This window comes from Harpia harpyja, chromosome 13, assembly GCF_026419915.1.
Source record: "Harpia harpyja isolate bHarHar1 chromosome 13, bHarHar1 primary haplotype, whole genome shotgun sequence".
Lineage (NCBI taxonomy): Eukaryota > Metazoa > Chordata > Aves > Accipitriformes > Accipitridae > Harpia > Harpia harpyja.
Window position 1 is genome coordinate 31,665,203 of NC_068952.1, and position 21,778 is coordinate 31,686,980.

A 21,778-nucleotide genomic window follows, 5' to 3' on the forward strand; every position below is an offset into this window, starting at 1 on the left:
TCTTTCTCTGAAGCATCTGATCCTGCCTGCTGTAGACTGAGTAGAGGAACCATTAACCTTAAATAGCACAGTAATTCCTACATTTTTAAATAAATGCCAGTAACAAACTCTACTAAATTTAATAGGTATGTGCTTTTATCAAAAGATACCAAAAGAAGCAACCTAGTCCAAAAATAGCCATTTGTGCTTATTCAGGAAAGTTGAACAGGAGATAGAACAGACATGACTTTACAACACAAAATCTTTTAATAAAGAACTTACTATTTTCTAGCTGCGTGCATTTACTACTTAGTACTTTTTTTTTTTTCCCCATTTGGAATATTGGTCAGCACTTCAAGTATTCAGTTGAATTAAGTTTGTCATGCAACAGGTTTCCCAAGTGGTTACAGCAAAGCAGTTATTTAGTGCCTTTTTGTTCCCCTTTATAAAATCATAAGCTTAATGGATGAGACTGTAGGCTTACTTCATAGGAAATCTTTCAAATATTCAGATTTTACAGGTCTTGTAAAGAAGCCTACAAATAAACATACAATACCTGATATACTAATTGCCTTGATTTGTTTCAGGAAGATGATGTTTTTCATCTCATCCTTTGACACATGAAATATTTAAAAGTCATTTTTCTTTCTGGAAAATGAAGTTGTAACTTCCAGCTGGGGACTATTAATAAAATATATGTTTATTAATACTTAAAAAATAGTTTCTGCACAAAATCGGTTTTCAAACATAAAATTTCAATTTTATGTTTATCTTGGAGTTTCCCAGCTGTCCTAAAGCAATCCCAGAAGTAAAACAGCAACTACTACAGTTAAACCAAATATTGTTTGATTTTGAAGCACCTTCTTCAAAACTTACAATCCCCTACATTGTTTGAACTTTCTGGAACAGCAGTTTGAACTGAAAGTTATGGATTACAACTAGGTCTCCCTACCAAACTGAAGAAAAATGTAAAACAGAGAACAGAACATCAAAAGAGTTTTTCAACAAATGGTGAAGGAATGAACACAGCAGACATACTAACAAACAGTATTATAACAAGGAAAAAGGCTGGAAAAGACACTTCTATTACAGACTACTCATGGTGCTTCAATCCACTCGGTTTCCATAATAACTCAATACTTTGTAGCAGCAACGGTTTTGTTGAAGAACTTCATTATAAAGGAGAAAGAGAATATTTATTATCCCTTTGTTTCATCTGCTCTTACCCCCCTACCAGTCACCTGCAAATACAGTAAGGCTTATCAATTCTTCAAAAGGCAACTTTATCAAAGGAAATGCGTTCCTAGGATTATTAAGGCCACACACCAGTTTTCAGTTATTTGAGAACAATTCCAGTTTCCCCAGACTGTAACTCTCCTAAGCTCCCATTTACACTGTAAGTACACTCCACCAAGGGTTTTATGACAGATACAGCTTCCCAATTCTATCTGAATTGGAAAATTCATTCATAAACTGAACAGGATTAGACACAATATTAACTGGTTCTGAATAGATTTGCCTTAATGATGGCTGATCTCAGAACAGTTCAGTTTTAAAAACTCATTTACTCAGGAGATTGGATTCAACTTTTCACAAGAAAAAGAGGTAAACCTTGAATCCTGAAATTCTACCTGAACTACAGGAAAAACCTAGAATTCACTGTTTTACAAGAGAATTTACCCTGCAGACCATGAAATTTCTTTCAAGAGAAGAAGTATTTTTTAAAGTTTAAAAAAATGGGCAATCAAGTGAGATGATTAAGTAATTCAGACAAGAAACAAAAATGTATTTATGAATTAAAGGGACTTTTTACCCCATGCCCTATGACAACAATTTTTCTGCTGTCCTTGAGACATGGCATTTCAAACAACCTGCTGATTTGCTATTGTGTTGTTACCTGACAATCACCAATATATCCAGGTTTTCACAGAAACAGCGTGTTATGAACAAACAAGACTTTGCTGGGAATGCAGAGATATTTATCCAAAGGAAATTACATACTTAAAATTTATTTAGTTTAAAAAACAAATAAAACAAAGCCCCGGTATTTACATGCTTCAGTAATTATTTTAGATAAATAGAGATATTTTTCATTTTGACTTTTAAGATGCCTTCAGACTAGTTTCATTAGATTTCTGCCTTTCCCTTAGCAAGAAGTTTAAAATCTTCCCCTGGACCAGAAAGGTCTGTATCAAACAAACATAAGTCACAGCAAGTTTCCACTATCCTCAACAAGGAAGGAAATCTAAAATATATGTAAGTCCAATCAGAAATTAAAATTAGACAGTTTTCTTAGAAGAATAAGAAAGGCAAGACTTAATTTTTCATACATGTAAAAGATGGTCAAAAGCTGTTGACAAGAACCAGAAGACCCAGATAAAAGAAACCACACATAATGGAAAGAAGGTTCATTTTTAATCCAAAAGACAATTCCACAGCAGAAACCTACGGGGTTTAAAAGAGATATGAGGGAACTCTGTCTTGCCTAGAGTTCTTACCCAGGACCCAGGTACTGTGGAACAGTCTTCTTTCTGTAAAGAAAGAAAGAAAGGTGGAAGCTTAAGCCTTGCTTTATCCAGGTGACTTGGGCGTGAAAGATGTGAGCAGGAAAAAAATTTCCAGAGGTGTATGGCTATAGAACGGTGCCCAGCAATTCTCAAACAGGTTGTACACGTTCCATGTGCAATGAGTTGGATGCTCAATCGGGGACTGCTGGCCCGACTGTGTTCATGTTGCACTGATAGGTTTGCGTGTGTACAGTATTCAACTGATCTAGGAATACTGGCTTTACTACATAAAGGTTGTACGCTTGGATATGCACATGTACCAAAAGCCCATACATTACATCCAATTCATTCCAATTTTGTCATGTTTTCCACATGTGCACATCAGATGTCCCACATACATCTGATCTATGCAGATAGAACACTCCCTGGATCTTCAAACATGTAAAAGCTCAGATTGCAGCTACCTCCTCTATGGACTCTGGCATCCTAGTTTCTCAGATGAGTGACTGAAACCTACAGACCCTTCTATAACTAAATTTCCAGGCAGAAAAGTCCCTGCACGTCTGTGGAAGTTAGCCCTAGTCTATATGTATACATATACACACCCCCCCCTACATGTGTGTCTATATTCTGTATTTATCTATATCTATCTCTACTTGCATTCACTCATACACTTTATGAACAGCCATGATATGTCTTTTTTCTTATGAAAATAAATAGAATGGCAGTTCTTAACAGTAGTTTTGGAATATTTGAAATATAGACATGTTACAGTTTAGTTTTAGAAGATAATGCCTTATACTATTACAAACCAACAAGTTGTATCAGCAGTTTGATCATTTTAAGCAATTTGTCACTTAGTGTCATGAAATTTCCTCTCTGGGTGGAATTCATATTTAGATGATAAGATTATACTTCTCAGCTTTTTTCGAAAACCTTAACCTTTCAGTTTCTCTACATCAGAATTCATGAATCAGAGTCTATGCTGCTATCTGATTGCAAGCATGCACAGGGAATAGAAGCATACAATTAAACAGGATTAATATGGCAAAATAAGACCCCTCAGGTCTTCCAACAAGTCAACACCTGGTGGTAGTAGCAGCGTCCGGTTACTTGGAAGGATGCTCTTTCCAACTGCTCTGTTAATAAATGCCTCTTTTCTATGCAAAGTGAAAAATTTTTGAATGCACACGCTCACCGAATGGCACAAAGTAGTGCCACAGTAAGAATTTAATTCAGTCAGAGAAATGTGATCTCTATTCAGGTTTCTCTCTTTAAAGCTGTCTCATTTTCAAAGCTACTTCTTGCAGCTGTAGATCAACCCTAAGAAAAGGAGACACAACATTTTAACAGACATTTTTAGTGCTACAGCGATTGTCAAATGAGAAGTGCTGATGGATACTTGATTTACATTCAAACAAAAGAGCATCCATCTAATCAATTCTCACATTTCACTTAATCCTCAAAGCCCATTGCGGCATTTTAGTTTTACAGTAGTAGAAGTTGAGTCAAAAGCTGGCAGACTTGCCAACAGCATCAGGGAGAACTGCTGAAGGAGTAGAATTAGTATTGGATACTTGTTTCTTCCTCAGACTACGAGATCAAATCTTTTTTGAGAAGCTTTTATTATACTGAAGGTGCACGTATGGGGACAAAGGATATATGTTTTCACACTAGTCTATGTTTTCTTCCTACAACCACAAGGAAGAATGATGCACAGCTCCCCAAGATAGCATTGAACAAGCAAGCCCTGAAATAGAAACAGTGTAGTGCACTGCCCTGCCTGAAGCGATAAACTTATTTGGTGGATGTGAGCTACTCTCCCACTCAGTGACACGCTGCAACAGATGGATTACACCAGCCTGCACTGTGCTGGCATTTGGACTATTTAGTTCTTCCTAAACTAAAGAGCTAGGACATGTCTAACCAACCAACCAAGAGATTTTGTCCTAAACTATCATGGGTGACAAAAAAAAAAAATTATTACATGCAGAAATCAATAATTATTGCGATTCAAATAGTTCAAAAAACCAAACATAGGATCAGCAGGGAGCATGGACCTTTGGAGAAAGATGCACACACTATAAATGCCAACTTGTAAAGCTGGAAGTCAGAAGAAAACAGTTTTGTTCAGATTCAGTCTCTTGAAGCTTCTGTTCCTGAACAGTTTGAATTCCTTATCTCTGGGCTAAGTGCATTTCAGAGGATAAGATCCCAGTTCTTTACAGTTCCCATTGTAGTAAATCATAAAAAACAAAAAAACAAAAACCAACTTAAGATACATAAAAGATTCAAAGAGTTTTCTCTCTGTAAGTTGTAAGACTCTTAACTGAGCTGAAATACAACCTTAGGTTATCCTCAAGTTCTGCTACAATAGCAACCTCAAAAGAATTTTGTAGACTACAGACAAGAAAAGATAAAATAAAATCTTACAGAACCACTGACCACCCTAGGAGCTACAGAGCAGTTAAGTATAATTACTGTCATCTTACATAATATTACTTTTAGCCTGCACAATTAGCATTTTTTTAGCCTGATTGCCCAGAAAGTTTTAGACCTGCTTTATTTAAAAAAAAAAAAAAGCCAAAAAAAACCCCAAACAAAAAAAAACCAAACAACCCCCCCCCCTCAAGTTTGAGGGTTTCTCTCCTAGCATATATCAAATATCATTATTGGAGAAGCATGAAACAGTACAGCAGTAAACAATAAAGACTTCAAAAAAGGCTTACCCCTACACATAGCTTCATTTAGCCCAGAAACTGGTTTAACTGTTCTGTCACCCAGTGTAAAATAAGTATGTAAATGAGAAAGGGCATAGGGAAAAAAAAAAAAAAAAGAGGTTCAACTTTATTAATTTTAAAATAACCTTATTTTTCCTATTTCTGCTGTCTTCTTAGATGTTCTGCTGTTGATCGCAGAGACTGCTAGAGTAGAATTAGCAGTGCTTGGGTCTTTCAGTAGATGAAGAGGTAACTAAAACCTGGCCACCTATGCCAGCACTCCAATAGGGAACAGGTACCTTAAGAGTCCCAGATTTCCTTTAAAGTTGGGAGAAAAACTGTTCTGGATTTATTTTCTGCTCAATATTTAGACTGTTTAGTGAAATGACTATCACATGATGAATCAACTTCCTTTCTTCTATCACCTGTGTTTGTCCTACAGTATTTTAACTGTGAGTCTAAAAGGTCTGGGTAGTTTTCCTGTGTATCCAGGCCAAAGCAACTACCCATCTTATTCTGTTAAAACACAAAATAAAATCTGGCATACCTCAAACATTACTACATTGGCATACTAGAGAAAGGAGTTGAACTTTTTCACACCAGGCCTTTTCTTGATTTTTGATTCAACTTGAGATTGACCGGCAGCCTGGGAAATAGTCACCGTGCAAACTACCTCATTCTATTATTATTTCTCTGTTCTTTCTGTGCAGAAACTATACTAGTATTTATGCTAGAAATGACAGTAAGGATTCTATTGCCCAAAATGTGAATATTAATAATCTAAATTTGAAGGACTCAGAATGCCTTTAATCACCAGTACTGGAGATCAAAAAAGCTAATGATTTTCCAGGTGAACTTTGCCACATCCTGATAAGCAACTGTCCAGAGTATGATACTTCTACACAGTACTTGCCCTTTTTATTCAAGAGTTCAGCCAGACCACAAAATGGGAGGTTCACATTTTGCTTTTGTTTCAGGCTTCCAGCAGGGAATAAGCAGAAAAAATATCCACAGTAAGAATAAATCTTTGTAGAAAGGGATGAATAGTCTTCACTACCCTGAAATATGACCCTACAACTCACGACAGAAAAAGTTTGGAGAAATGGAATCAGAGCCTTCACAAATGTATCCACGAATATGCTGAAGGCAGGGGACTGGAGGTCAGTCAGCTTCTCTAACTCTTTGAAAGTGCAATGGCTATATTAAAAGCAAAGCTGTATCATTTGCGGTGAAAGAACATTAAATAAAATCAATCACAATCAAATCATCAAAGCTGAGCTTTAGGTTTTGAGATGTTAAGAAAAAAGTTTTTGGTATCATGGACATTAGAAAAAAATCATTGATCTCTTCAGAAAAAGTTGAATATTGAAAACAAAAAAGTAATTAAACATTCAGGAATATGCGAGTTCATTTTTATCAATAGTTTTGGGCTTATTCTCTGAAGAACAAATAAAACAAAAAAATATGTATTTAAAATACAGAGAAGAAAAAAGTGATCCTACTGGTTTTACTTATAGCAACTTAAAATGGACAACACAATGATAACTATCTTTTGATCTGACTGTAAGTAGAATTTAAACCGGTTAGTCTGTTTTGTATCCAAAGAGTAGAAATCCTTCTCAGCTTTACTTATAAGTTCTCATTCAGGTATGGCAATATACCATGGTTATGGTTATTGGGGGGCGGGGGGGTGGGTGGTGTTTGTTTGTTTTTAAACTTTGGATATTTCTAAGTTAAAGAAATATTCATTTTTACTAAGAAAAGCATTTCTGATCTCTCCTACACATAGAGTCCTGTGGAAATTCTCAGGATCTACACCACTGTAAAGTAGCACCTGATTTTAAATGCTGAGAGAAATAAAAGAAGAATTTAATCTTTAGAACATGGCTCACTTTTGACTGGATGAGGTCTCTCAAATAGGTTAAGCCAACTTGACAAACGAGATCAGTCTGTCCTGCTAGAAAAGTCACAAGAAGAAATTTTATTTCCGTGACCAGATATTCTTTGAAGACACATTTTACGGAATGCGCATCTGTATGTGTGTATATACACATATGCACACCAACTTGTATACACACACTTTTTCATGCTGCTCTCTTGTATTTAATATGATTTCTTCATCTGTTCTCTTCAATTTCTGTGCAGTTCTTTTAAAAAAAGTTTGGAAGGTAGGTAAATACTATAGTACCTAAAGTAGTCTATGTAATCCAAATAGAGTATGGTATCATTGAATATACAAAACCTCTTTGTTTCACTTCTCTCCAAAAGGTGAGAAGAATTTCATATGTAAATAATCAAACTTCCAATTTAAACCATATTTTGGGAAAGGGGGATTTTATAGATTTTAATCTGAAATAGGATTTCCATTTTAGAGAGAGGAGTTTAAGAAAATAAATTGTATTTCAACAATTAATAAATACAGATCTGCTATATATTTTGCTCTGACCAGGAATGCATAGATGGAATGAACACTATCTCAATTTACCTATCTTCATGAGTAAAAAGAGTGAGAATTCAGAGGAGAAAATAGAAAACAGTTCAAAACTGCATTTTCAATAAGTGTATGCCTATCATGCATTTCTATTCACTGCTCCCTCAGAGAAGGGACAGTGCTGTGCTAACATTTTACAAGAAGCTCGCTGCAGAAGGCAAGAGAAGAAACATGCTAGTGCTCAGAATCACAGACACACAGACAGAAAAGAAGTAATTCTTCCTATCCAAGCCCCATCCCATACAATAATTCATCTCTTGAGAAAGGAGAAAGTCTTTCACATTATAGCCAAGGATTTTAGGTACCTGAACCAAGTAATTCTGGTTAAAATAAGTTTCTCAGTTTTACTCTCATTTTTCCTTGTTTTCCCATCAATGACAGAAGAAAGGGAAGTCTGTAAATCCTAAGTTAACTTCCATTGGATAGATTTTGCAAGCACCCTGTTCAGACATTATTCTTGCCTGAACCTTAAGGTTGGTGCTATTTTTCAAAGAAGTTGTGCCTAAAATGACAAAAAAAGTCTGTCTTGTTTCATCTGAGTATAAAGCATAGTCAAAATGGAAAATGCAGAATGCCCATTATGATTACAAGATGCAAAATTTGTATTATGATCTGCCATATGCTCATAAAAGTCTGTGATGTAGAAGTCGTGAAACTAGATGAATCACTTGAACTTGACCAGCAGTTTCTTGAGAATTTTAATCAAAGCCTGTAAATACACAGTATTTGAATTAGGAGTAACTCACAGGAAATATATGTGCTTTTAGAGCACACATTTTCATCTCCTTAAGCTGTTGTCAAAACAACACATCAGAAATGTAGCAAGACTTATCATTTTACCACCGACCAGGCAAAGCAGGAAGTACATATTAGCACTACCACATACCCATCCTCAGAGATGAGCGAAGTCCTGAGAAAAACAACCAAACATCTAAGCTAGCCTTGCTTGGAGGAAGGTGCTGGAGGGGAAGTGATTGGACAGCATGACCTCCTAATCAGCCCTAAATTATGCTATGATTTTTATGTTATTTCAGAGCTGTAACTGAGGGAGCATGCCACATGTCAAAGTGGAAAAACAGAATAAAGAGCCTTTCAAATTGAAAAGAGCATGTAAGTAAAACTTCATCTTGACATTAACATCAAGAACACAGATTAGAACAAAACAAATTTTAGTCTCACCATGGCCAAGAGGAAGAGTGCAAAAATGTGCTATTGTCACTCCACTGAAAATTATACCAATGTATTGTTCCTTTTAAAGAAGCAAACACTGCCTTCAAGCAAAACAACGGAAGTCAATCCAAGTATTGTGAAGTCTGGATATAATACAAAATACTAACATTTGTTCTGAGAATTAACTGCTTTTATTTTTCTACCACACAGGCTTGACATACTATACTCATTTATTTTTATTTAAATATGGAGTCTATGATTTATATTCTATGTATGTCAATTAATTGATAAAATTATGTCTGATGCACTTTTATCCTTTTTTGTTTGTTTCTTTTTAAATCTCTCCCTCATCAGAACTAAATGGAGAAGATTCAGGATTATTGTTGAAGAAATGAATTTCATATCCAACAGAAAACTGACCTCTTTATTTAAATGATGGTAATTCAGCAGTAAGACTTTTAAATTATCACTACAAACGCAGTCATCCAGAAGTCTTGTAGACCAAATCAAATGTCTTCCCTCCACTGCTTTAAAAAAAAAACAAAACAAAACCCCAAAACCCCAACTTAACAGTGACAAAACAGAACTTTCTAAACATTTAATGTTTCAGGATTTTTGTTATTATTTTTAGGACACGTTTTTACTACCTACGAGAGATGCTCCAATTACTAAACTGTGGTCAGATTAAGCACAGCAAGTGTGCATACTTTTTACAGGCTAACTTATTAACCACCAGAAAACTACCACTTTCTGACTTAAAAAAAAAAAAATTAAAATATCAATATTCTCACTATAGGGTATCTGCAGGACCCCCCGGGAATGACGCACAAGTGCTTTGCACAGTTCATTAAAAAATACTTAACTGCCATCTAGTGGCTGAGTAGGCTGACTTCTTTATGATGTCTTTCAGGCTCTCTAATGACCTCATTTTTAATATTTCTACTCGCGTCCTCATGCTTCCTTCAGGGCCTAAGAAATCCTGATATTATCAGAAGACAGTGTTTTAATTACAAAGTTCAGCTACTAGTCATATAGGAAGAACAACAGACTGGAACAGACAATCTCTGTTTAAATTATATTGAAGTCTCAACTCAGAGAACCTCACTTCATATTTTAAAAAGTATAATTAATTAATCTGCTACAGTTGTAGAACATGAAAAATCTATTAGTGCTTATTAGGCTTTCTAAAAACAAATCAAAAAGAAACCTGAAAATTTCAGCAGGTTTAAAGTGAAAAGTAAGTTCTAATATTAAGAATCAAAGACAGATTTCCATCAATAAAATTGGAAACTTCTGCGTAAAAACTATATTTCATGAACATGAAAGACAGTATACCTGATTTGCACTTATGTCCTAGAGTGAAGTTTGACAAAGGTTAGACTCCTCTTTACTGCCTGAGCAAAACACTCTGTACTTAAACAGTTCCTATGATCCCAGCAGTAAAGTCTACTGCTAGGTTTCTATCATCTTGTTTCACACAACTTTGTTTCCTTTCTGTGCATTTTTCATAAAGCATAATTTATTCTCAAGGCTAACCAGAAAACACTATCTGCCTACATATGCTTCCTGATATTCATGCACTTTAACCTAAGATATCTCAATTCTAACGTTAAACATTGGACCTACAATTAGAACATAAGTTCCTGCGCACCACATATTGCAAGTCCAGCTTTATTTTTTGCAAGATAAGAACAAGAGAGATTTATACCTCTGAATTTTTCTAGCTTTTTGTTTTCTGAGATTGGTGTATACCAGCATGATGATGCAGGAAGTTTACATTGATACAGTTCTCCTTAAAACAATATATCCAATTCTATTTGTCAGGACAGAGATCATCAGTTAGCTATAGTATTTACTTTAAAAAATCCAATAGGCACAGACTTCACTATCATTCAATTCATATGGAAAACTTCCAGAAAAGTTTGCTTCTTTCATACTCCTTTCTTTCCTCATTGAGACAACCGAATATAGCAAATCCTTGTGAGTACAACATACATTTTTGTTGGGTTTTTTTACCCAAGTGTGTACCTTTTTTCCCCAGCTGAAATCCGACTTCAGCAATCATACTTTTGTAGGAAAATAATTGTTTTAGAAGAACTGTTCATTGCCTCCCCAAGCCTTCTCTTCCCCCTTACAAAAAGTAACCTGGCAAGTAGTGAAGGGACAGAAGAGGAGTGACGTGTTCCCAGGATCACTGGGTCCTTCTGAATGAATATCTCAAGAAGAAACATGTAAAATGAAGCAGTGTAAAAAGAGCCACAGCCACAGAATGGTTTGGGAGCTCATAAAGGAAGAGTTCCCAATTTTCCTCCAGTTTCTGTTGAACACAATTCTTAACCAGTCTCATATACAGTTTGCCTCTACCTTGAGGGAAGCCATATAATACCAAAATAAAACAGATTTTAAAAATCCCCCCCTTTTTTATTCTTTTTGTATGTGTAGTAGAATTATTTCACCATTTCAGACAACTGCTATATTTACCTTCTTTATCTTACCTTCGCCTGTAAAGAATAGTCTTTCTGAAATTTCATTTAAGAGAGTTTTGAGCAGCATGCATGTTTCAGAGACAAAGTCTAGCTGTGACATTTTATAATAATGAAAAGTAAATCCCAATCCTGCCAATGTTTTATATTTTCTAAATAGACTGATCATGTATTTATCTTAAAGGATTTCACAACCTTTCTTCTTGTATTATTAAATGTCAGTATTGGAACATTTCAAATGTCACTAAGTTATTACCCTAAGGAGTTATAATAATTTGTATTTAAAGACTAGAGTAAGAAAAAAGTCCCTGCTGAAAGGCTGAGAGAGGGGTTACCTGTAAAGCGTGGTAGTTAAGAATACCCTAAAGAGACACTCCAAGAGTCAGACTTATAATATTATGTTTTCAAAGTAGAAAGTATACTCAACATGGCAAACCATGTCCTGGAATTTAAGACTTTTAAGGCTAGCGCTGTTTCCCTATGACATCGTTGGGAAGTACACCAATAGATCATGTAGTAGAAATCTGTCTTCAGTGCTTGAGAACTGCCAAAATTTTGACTGGTTGTTACTATTAGTTGAAGTACATGGCATTCTAAGAAGACACATAATTTTGGTTCAGGGTTTATGTGTTGGTTTAAATGGGTTAAACCAAACCAAAGTGAACAACTGAGCTGGAAACGTTACAGGCATAAGAATTTTTTGATGGCAAGCTTTTTTGCTGTAAATATAGTTTAAATACTCAATGCAACCTATCTCACAACCAAACTGCTAGAAATTGGAACAGTCTGGCAAAACCTCATCTCCTGAGACAGGATTACAGAGACTAGGCATCATCAATGGCATGAAGACTAATTCATTACATCCAGATGCTGACCTTTAAATAAATGTAATGAGGGCTTTATTTTTAAATTTGTGTGATACTCAGAATAGACACTCATCACAAACGATCAAAAAAAGAAGAAATTTTAAATATTTTTATAATAAGGCATATAAGAAAACAAGGAATTTAGGTGACTTCCAAACATCTTCAGGTTTTTGGTTCTGTGATGTCCCACTACCAACCAAAGCCTACTTTTCATGTACTCACTTACAACTATAAGATACCTCTTTTTTTTTTTTTTTTCATTCTGCTAAGAATCTTTTTTTACCTACCATGTAAACAAAATCAAGCAAACCTGAAAACTGAGTTAGAATGGGAAAATTGCAAGGATACCACAAAAGATTGGTGCGCAAAACAGAAAGGAAATTGGCTCTTGCACAAAAGTACAGTTGTCAAATCTAAACATCAGGTTTGAAGCTGGAGATTCTAAATCAGAACATTCAATTTTTCTCTTCTTCCTTCACTAAAGGAGTTAGGCCTAACAAAGCTTTCTCTGTTTGTACTGGGAAGACTAAGCAGACATTGTTGCTCCTCTGGCATTTCAAAAACAGGACTTGAAATGGCTGCCAATTTTAAGTATTTTTCCTCTGCTTACCAATTCCTGCATTAGAAGTAAGCACATCCTCAGGCCCTCATTTTTTTTACTTGTAATTTTTGAAAATTAGCTGTCTTGGACTCCAAAGGTAAGTCTTAAAAACTTTAGGAAATTACGCTGCAAAATATGAAAGTTATGTCTAACATTGTAAAGGTAAGGAAATGGAGAAGATATATAAAAAAGCCCCTTCCAGTGGCAAGACAGCATAGAATCCAGGCTCAGTGTGTGTGTTATTTGTGCTTTTAATTTAGAATTATTCTGAATCTTTTAGTTAACTGTTTATCATAAGTGAGATAAATTATCAGCATCATGTTACATTTGGAGTTGTTTCTATGTCAGTATCCGCTATCTCCAACTATTTTAATAGCATGTGGAAAATGTCTTTTCCCAGGGAGGGGAGAGGGGGAAAGCCTGTAAGTAGACTTAGTTGATCCATTTCAAATATTACACTAGGGCTCTCTTCCTTTGTCATGTATCGAAAGAAAAGAGAAAAATCACCTACTTGGCTAACTTCAGCCAATGCTTGCTTTCTTCAGAAAGAAAAACTATAGACAAGTTAGACAAAGAATAAAAGAGGCTAGATCTCTGATAGAAACATTTCACAGTATTTCACCACTTAAAAAAAGTACAAATAACACCAAGAATGATTTGATTGCAGTAAAGGATTTATCTACAAACATGACGAAAAAGTTAGTGTGACTATTCTACTTTCCAGATGTTTTTATAAATTGATATAGATAGATATTGATAGATAGGTAGAATACACTCAACTGTTTGGGACTGTACAGAAATAATTTGAACACATGAAAACACTTTATCCACATACAGTTCCTCAAATTAAATAATTTCCATTCTAATTTTCAAAATAAACCAGAATGATGATGACATAATATAGCAAAAACTTGAGATGATTTTGTGCAAATGAGGTGAACATGCATTCATAACAGTTATTTCTGCTCTTCATTGATGAATAATAGTACAGAATGGAAGAAGTTCACATTACTGTCATAAGAGATCAACACTGAGCAAGAGGGATGGGGAATCTCTAACATCACCAGCAAATGCAATTCAGTAATTGGACAACATAATAGGCTAGTTTTAAAAATAACAAAAAAACCCAACCTGAAGTAAACATTATTTCTTCAAGCAATCAAACAGTACTCTAGTGCTGCTGGTTAAACTTCATTCTCAATAGCAAAAGAATCAGGGTTTTTTTAGGTAAAGTACCTAAGCATTCATGAACCTATTTCCATTAATTACATCTCCAATTTTAAAAAGTCTTTTTTATAGGTTGTTTCTTGTAATGTATTGAAGTCCTAGAGACAGATTAAATAGGCTCCATATGTGCAACACCGTTATGGCAGTATAGGAAACAGTTCTTTTTCACAAGAAATACTAGAAAGCATTGCTACTGAAACCTGGGTGACTGAAATATAAAAATAGCATGGGACAAATATATTTTAATTGAAACTTAAAATATTGCAATGTAGAATAATTTTGTGATATTATCAATGGGCTCTAGTCTTAAATGTTAGTAATTATGGAGGTAGAAGAATTTATGTAACTGACTAGAAGAACTCCTTTAATGTTGTTTGGCAAGACAAAAGCCATAAAGGTAATATACCTACTGTCCCCACCCATGCTCATAAAATACTTGATCGAACTTGGATTAAATTTGCAAGTCTAATGATCAGTAGCATGCATTTCACTAAGCTTTCCTTATTTTCTCCCTTACAAGCAAACTACTGATCATTTTCACAAATGCTGCTCAATGCAGTGATGCTTGAGCCATCCAGACATTAACAACAAAAAAACCCCAACCCCAAAACACAAACCCCACCAAGGAAAAAAAAAAAAAAAAAAAAAAAAGAATAAAGAAATAGATATCAAGAGCTTTTGGCCACTCCTTGTTCCAAACCAAGAGTTAAAGACACCAGAACTTTACCTTCCTCTTCCTGACCTCCAGAACAATTGAATAGTCTTATTCACTAGTAAGATAAGTCTGGTACCTGTGATCGGAAAGCTTTCACACAAAAAAAAAAAGCTAGTCTTCCGAGGAAACACAATTTGAATTTCCTCAACTCCATCAAACTGCGCCACATTTAATGAATAATATAACATGAATGGTGACATGTTAAAAAAAAAAAAAATAGGTTGTGTTTATGTTGAACAAGTCCAACCCAGACTAAGTCTCCACTATCCCAGTATTACATTATCTCCTTTTGAAGTCCAGCATGGCACCCTAAGTCTGTTCGCCTACTACCACCACTATAAACTTCAGTGGAGAAACAGAAAAAAAATCTCTGCCACTATTAAGCACATGAACTTTTGTAGATTAGCTAATATAACCAGATCTTCTATTACTATTCCTTAGTAATGGCATCAGACCTCCAGAACCAACTGTTAACTTACTTCTGAGTGAAGTGAACAATAACATTTTACAAGAATCACCTTAGACAGGCAGGAACCTTCAGTCTCTGTACCTAGATACACTATGGAGCATGTAAGCACTTTGAAATCAAAATTTAGAATCAAATCCACACTTCCAAATGTTTGCAGTCGGAACATTCGGTACACAAAACTACTGCAAAAATGTCTGAAGTAATGCTTTTCTGGTCTTTTTACAAAATGATAGATAAAACACTTCTGTTAGAATCTTACCTGTACCTGCTGAACATCTTCTATGCACTGTTTCTCTGTTTCTAGGACAGTAGATTTCAACTCTGAATTTGAAAAGACGACAGAGATTTTAAAAGTTCTATATAAAAAAAATTCATTGATCTTTTGAAATACACATTAAGAATTTCATTAAAAGAGGGTAGAGTTAAAAAGAAAACAATGTTAACTGTCCCACTTTCCAAATTATCCACCTAAAATTAACTGAACAGATTATATGTGTAAATAAAGCCAGCCTGATCTCAATTTGCAATGTATGTATTATGACTCAACATTAAATGCCATCATCTTAAACTTGAAAGAAGTCCATTTTGATTGTCAAAATTTCTGATTCAAAGAAAAATAGTTACTTATGGCTCTATTATACACATTCTGTTATACACACAGTGATACAGATCTAAACTCACATTTTAAAAGTGTGCTTGAATGCAATTGGCCTTACTATTGCAAATACATTTTTGAGAAATCTCAATTTCATCCTAGCTTTATTATTCACTGTTTACAACATCTCGGCCTTACAAAGGGATGGTTTGGAACAGTACACTTACTGTGTAAGTGTACAGTCAGAACTTCCCAGTACTGGGGACATTCAAACTGATTCTTCAAAACTAATTCTTCACCTTTGTACTGAATTCCACACTCTCTCTTTTGGGCAAAGAAACAACATTAATCTGACTTTTGGAATTTTGACCACGTTACTCATTTCCATTGAAAAATGAAACAGCAGTACTTCGTTCTATTTGTATCTTCTTCAATTATTTTCTACTTTGGAATAACTAATAAGAATCCTAATGAATATCTATGCATTCCTTCACTTAATTACTGTCTTTAAATGGAGAAAAAAATTATTTGTCCCAGAGTGGTGGTTTTAAATGGAACTACAGATCTCCAACTACCACTGTGACAATGAAAAATAAAACAGCAGTGGGACTAAGAACTTTTATCTGTGCATTTTAGCTGGAAAATGGGCATCAAAACATAAGACACACACCCCCAACTAGATTCCCTTTCCTATTTTAAAACCTGGATAACAATTATTCTCTCTACAAATACCAGTCTTTGAGAGCTCTGTTTTCATAAAAACATTTCAATTTAAACCAAACCTAAGCACAAGAGAAATTACATTAAAAGCTCAATTGCACTAATATTTACTTCAGTGAGAGACACATACTGCACAGTCCTGCATTGTTTTTACAGTACAGTATTTTGATTGGCTGCTGGATAAGAAATAACAGATTTTGTGCTGGAAATGACACAAGCATGTAACAACCCAATACACGGACCCTCAAGTCTTTTGGTAAGCCATTGCAGAGAATAACAAAGACTTAAAATTAATTTATTTATGGAAGAGAGAGGGTCTTGTTAAAGCACAGAGCCTGAATTAAAAGCTCTGCTCTCCATTCTGACCTCTCTACAGATTTTTTTCTCTGACCTTAAAGAACCTCTGTGTGCCTCAGTCTCCTTGTCTGATAGGAGATAACTAGAAAAAAAGAAAAACAGGAAAAAAACCCAACCACAAAAAAAACCCCAAACCAGCAGCTACACAGTGCAAAGATCTCTCACCAGCTTAGTAGCTACTGCTAATGATGCCTCCTTAACTGGTCATAGCCTAGTTCTGTACACAGGACAAGAATAGAAATATTTTTTCTTATACCTGCCCAGAGAACATGTGCATCTCACACCCTTCTTACATCTTTTAAGGGTACCACTATACAGCAGGCAAATCTGTTGACTGTTTGCAGGAAGAGTGAATCAGTTGTGGTCCAGTACCTCTGGATTGATAATTCCTAGGCCCTTGGCCTCCTCACAGCTTTTTGACAATCCCAGCTGTTGGGAGGCAAGACATACAAGGGGGAAGTTTCATTGCCAGTGGCAGTTATGCTGCAAGGCCACCCCTTGAAAATTAACAGACCTTAACCTTTTTTACTTTTTTACTGAAGAGAATTCAGGATGCTACTAATGAATTGGACACTCACTCCTCATTGCAATCAAAAGAACCTCACCAAAAATAGTGAAAGATTATTTTCTGGTAAAAGCAATTAATGTCTCTTCCGAAGGAAGGGAAAAGTATTAACGTTTTTAGACTAAGCAATTGTGAGATATTTGTTTCACAAATTATCTGGAAGAGAACATTTTTGGCTAACCCTACCTCAATTGATTTGCAGAATGAGGAAAACTTCACTGGTATTTGGGCACTGGTGATCTCCCTGAGGCCTGTGTAAGTGATTTTAAATTTCTGTATGGTTGAGAGAAACTTTAAATTAATTTGATCTTTGCTTACACCAGGCTTTATTCTTTCCTAATGTTTTAGTACTAGACAAGACATGTACACACACAACTTAGAAAGTAATGTTTCCTGTTATGCAAATTGGCACAAACTACCTCCCTTACTCAAAAGTTCTTAAAAAAAAAAAAAAAGTAGGATAAGGCTGTTCCTGTATATTTGTCAATATTTAACAATTTGACAGAATTGTCTAGCTTATTTTTACCTCACACAGATTTTTGTTCTAAAAAGGGTTCTAAATATAAGCCGAGTTCAGGGTGATATGAGCAGATAATTTTAAGGTTAGTTTGCCAAAATTCATCAAATACAATCTATTTGCAGCAAACTAACAGGGTTTTATCTTTGTTAAGCAAAACTAAAAAAAACCCAAACAAACACCCCCCCCACCATCACAAAAAAAAAAAAAAAAAAAAAAAAGAGTTAAGAAAAAGAGTGCTATATGATGAATGAAACCTTCCCTTTAACCCAAACCAAACTTTTTTTTTTCCCTCATTTTTCATAAAACAAAGGAAAGGAATGTCTGGGCAAGCCTAGTTTTGTTACAGACTAACTTAGTTTTCAGGGTGTAAACCCACACAGAGGTTAGTGTGTTGGGACTGTTTCATTTTGCAGGAGAAGTTGTATAATCTTTGAGTCTCTGCCCAGGTGGTTAGGACAGTCCCACAAAAGACAGGATAATTGGGCTCCAGTGCCTGCATATTTGCCTTTCCCTATATGTTAAGTGGAATAGTGTAATCAGCAAAGCATTAAACTAATTGCATTTCAAATACCTTGTTGTGTTTAGATTCAAACAATGTACTGGGGTCTGACAGTGGTAGACTCAAATACCATAAGAAGTGACAGAAAGAGCTTTTGCGTATTCAGATGGAAAATTGGTGGCATACAATTGATCTTACTGGTGATATTGACTCATTTCATCCAAAACCTTTTATTAATCCAGAACTGAAAAATATTTTTGGCATAAGCATTTGCTGACTTGAACTCAAATTCATATTAGGTATTTCCAAACATCATTTTTTTAATAAACAGCCAACCTAAAAAAAAAAAAAAAACCAAACCAAAACCAAAACAAACTAAAAAAAAGTACCCCAACCAACCAGACCAAAAAAAGCCCCAAATAATCCTGACCACTCTAATAGCCCTTTCCTCACACCCAACAACGCTCCACATGACACAGAGCACACAGCAAAACTATTTAAGATGTACTACATTAAACAGATGATTTACTACTTTGCTAATTTTGGAACAGATTACCTAAAACCTTACAGAATTTCCTCTTGCCTTACTTAAAACTTGAAGGCCAAATATTGTCCTCATGCTAACGTGTATAATAAAAATAAAGAATTTACATATAAAAATATCCTGCTACTTTCCTCTCCCGATCAATACCTTTGTATAAAATGGATGTTTTTGTTTACAAACCATTATCTCCAATGTTAATATTGTGTGTTTAATCCATACAACAATAATTATATGTAATGCAAAAAACCCCTAGTCTGCACACAGTAATTTAAACCTTTTAAAAAAATGCTTGTCCCCTCCACCTTTCAAAGGAACATATACATAAAATAATTTAATTACAAATCTTGGGGAAGGTGTTTATCCTTCAGGCTTCACATGAAACATCACTCACCTCCAGGTTCTTCCACATGGCAAGCATGTGAACAATCAAACAACAAGTTAAATAATTTATCTACCTGAATTGTATTCAGAACAAGTATAATTTTTCCATTTCCCTCCATGCCCTACACTGCAAATTCACACCAAAACCCAACATTTCAATAGTATTTCTATCAGCACCTCACGTAAACTTTGAGAACTATTTATGTTCCATTTAGAAATAGTCACAATACACAATTTTCCATTTTACTTCTGTTTTTAATTCTGTTTAATTAGTACTTAATATTTTTGCAGTTTTTGAGAGGGCAGTGGCTGAGATAAGGAACAGACAAGTACTGTACACATTACATCCATATAGTAGGGATAATATTAAATAGAACAACATAGAATGTAAACAAACCATGTACAAAATGAATAAATTTAAAAATTATTCGTATTATCCTTTTGGTAGAAATACTCTTCCAAATTGGTAAAAAAGGTAAAAATCTTTATATTTCAAAATATTTTACGAAATCAATGTTTTCCTAGATTTTAGGGCAACAAAACTGTTGTTAACTTGCACCAGCCTCTGTCAGTCTAAAACCTCAAAGTGAAATAGTAAAATATTCACTCTTTTGTTTTTCCAGTGCAGAGTATGTTCATAAATACTCTGATCACACGTCCATTAGCTAAGTCTCCAAGTTGAGAAACTCAACCTGTCCTCTCAGAGTACACGGCAATGAGTTCTACTATCACAAATGACAGTACTTTCATTGAATACAGCATAAAATAATAGATCATTAGTCAAAAACTGAACTAGCCCAACACTCACATACTGCAGTGTTCCACACTCTGAATTGCATCAATGAGATGGATGCCGAAATGATTCCTCGACCTCTAATAGAGCTGCTTTCATACATAGAGCATACACAGAATAGCAGCATTGCATTTTTGTTGGCATCACTTATTTTGCTTGTGAACACTGGAATAAGTGATACCAGTAAAAGTGAAGTGTTGCCATGATAAATGGTGTCCATACAAGGAATACTTTATGTTCCAGAGGAAGTAGTAGAGAAGTCCCAAAGAGGAGCAAATCTGAAATTAACTCCACCCAAAGCCTACAAGTAATACAAAGAGATCTGTTGAAATAATGACTTAATTCTTCAAATCTGAGCAATGCAAAAAAAAAAAAAAAAAAAAAAAAAGAGTGGTAGGAAATGGAAAATTTGAGAATACCCAGTGGCTCTCCATGAAGGTCATGGGGATGAATGCAGCCTAAAAGTGTTGAGAGCCACTGAATGCCACTAATGCAAAGCTAAGACTCCAAGAACCTGTGGTATTTGCCCATGAACACTACTAACAGAAAACAGGTTTGAAATTCTCTTCTAAATTTCTTTGTCAGCTATGAGGGGTTTTTTGTTTTGTTTTGTTTTAATTCTCAGCTTAAATAAAGCCTTTAATGAGTATGCAGAAGGTTTCAGAAACTTGGCTGGTAGAATGACCTCACAAATTTTAAGATAAACTGACTTTGTAAACAAGATCTCAATTTATTTTTCAGATACACTTTTCCTACCTCTCTGTCAGCAGGGAACTGCTGAATCCACAAAGGAATACCTTACACCACTCTAATAATTTTCAGTATACCACCAGTGGGCTTCTGAAGTTTTCCATATTTTTAAGAAAAAAGTACCCATATTTCATGGCTCTGAAGGTATGCAAACTGGAAAAGAACAAAGGTCACAACACCTGGTAAAATCCATTAGTCAGCAGATGCCAGGTGCACATCTTGGTTGTTAACAAAAAGCATGCATTTTTGCTGAATATTTTTTATTTGATTCATACTAGCTAACTTTATTTCTGATGCTAATCCAAGATCTTCAAAATCAGGTATTTGTTAGAAGTTAAGATATTAAGTTTATATCTTGGATTCTAAAAGACAGCAGCTCCCCCCCCATGCCATATATATATCTTGTCTGTGTCCAAGAATGATACCTTCTTCCGTAATTTTGAGTCTTTGTTCTTCATCTGGCGGTTTGGGTGGGGGCCACACAGATGGAATTCTCCTTGGAAAGCTTCCTTCAATGTAATCTGATGAATGTGTGGGTTGGCTAACTGCAGCCCAAGTATAAAGCTGGTCTTGCTGTGGTTATTAAAAAAAAAAAAAAAAAAAAGTTGAGAAGTTCATATAGAAAGACAAGCTCAAAATATCAAAGCTTTTTTTCCAACACAAATAGCTCAATATCCACCTCTACATCAAGGCAGACTTGTTTCTGTGCTCTTCGTCTCCTGACAAAGACTTAACACAAACCTATATTAAAAAAATTTAATGTTTCAATTTTGGAATTACCTCTATTAACAACAGAAAATCTAATGTTTTAGTTATCTACAGTACA

The 21,778-nt window shown here is 35.0% G+C and overlaps 1 protein-coding gene across 2 annotated transcripts in view; it reads right to left on the reverse strand.

The window, feature by feature from the left end:
• FMN2 (formin 2) overlaps positions 1–21,778 on the reverse strand; it is a 164,867-nt gene that overhangs the window by 109,958 nt on the left and 33,131 nt on the right. The window contains exons 3-5 of one of the 2 annotated variants that reach the window (XM_052805703.1): positions 21,378–21,525; positions 15,488–15,549; positions 2,478–2,510 (exon numbers count right to left, since the gene is read on the reverse strand). In XM_052805703.1, the coding sequence (XP_052661663.1) occupies positions 2,478–2,510; positions 15,488–15,549; positions 21,378–21,525 (243 nt within the window). The remainder of the gene's footprint in view (positions 1–2,477; positions 2,511–15,487; positions 15,550–21,377; positions 21,526–21,778) is intronic. The other variant, XM_052805704.1, reaches the window with a different exon arrangement.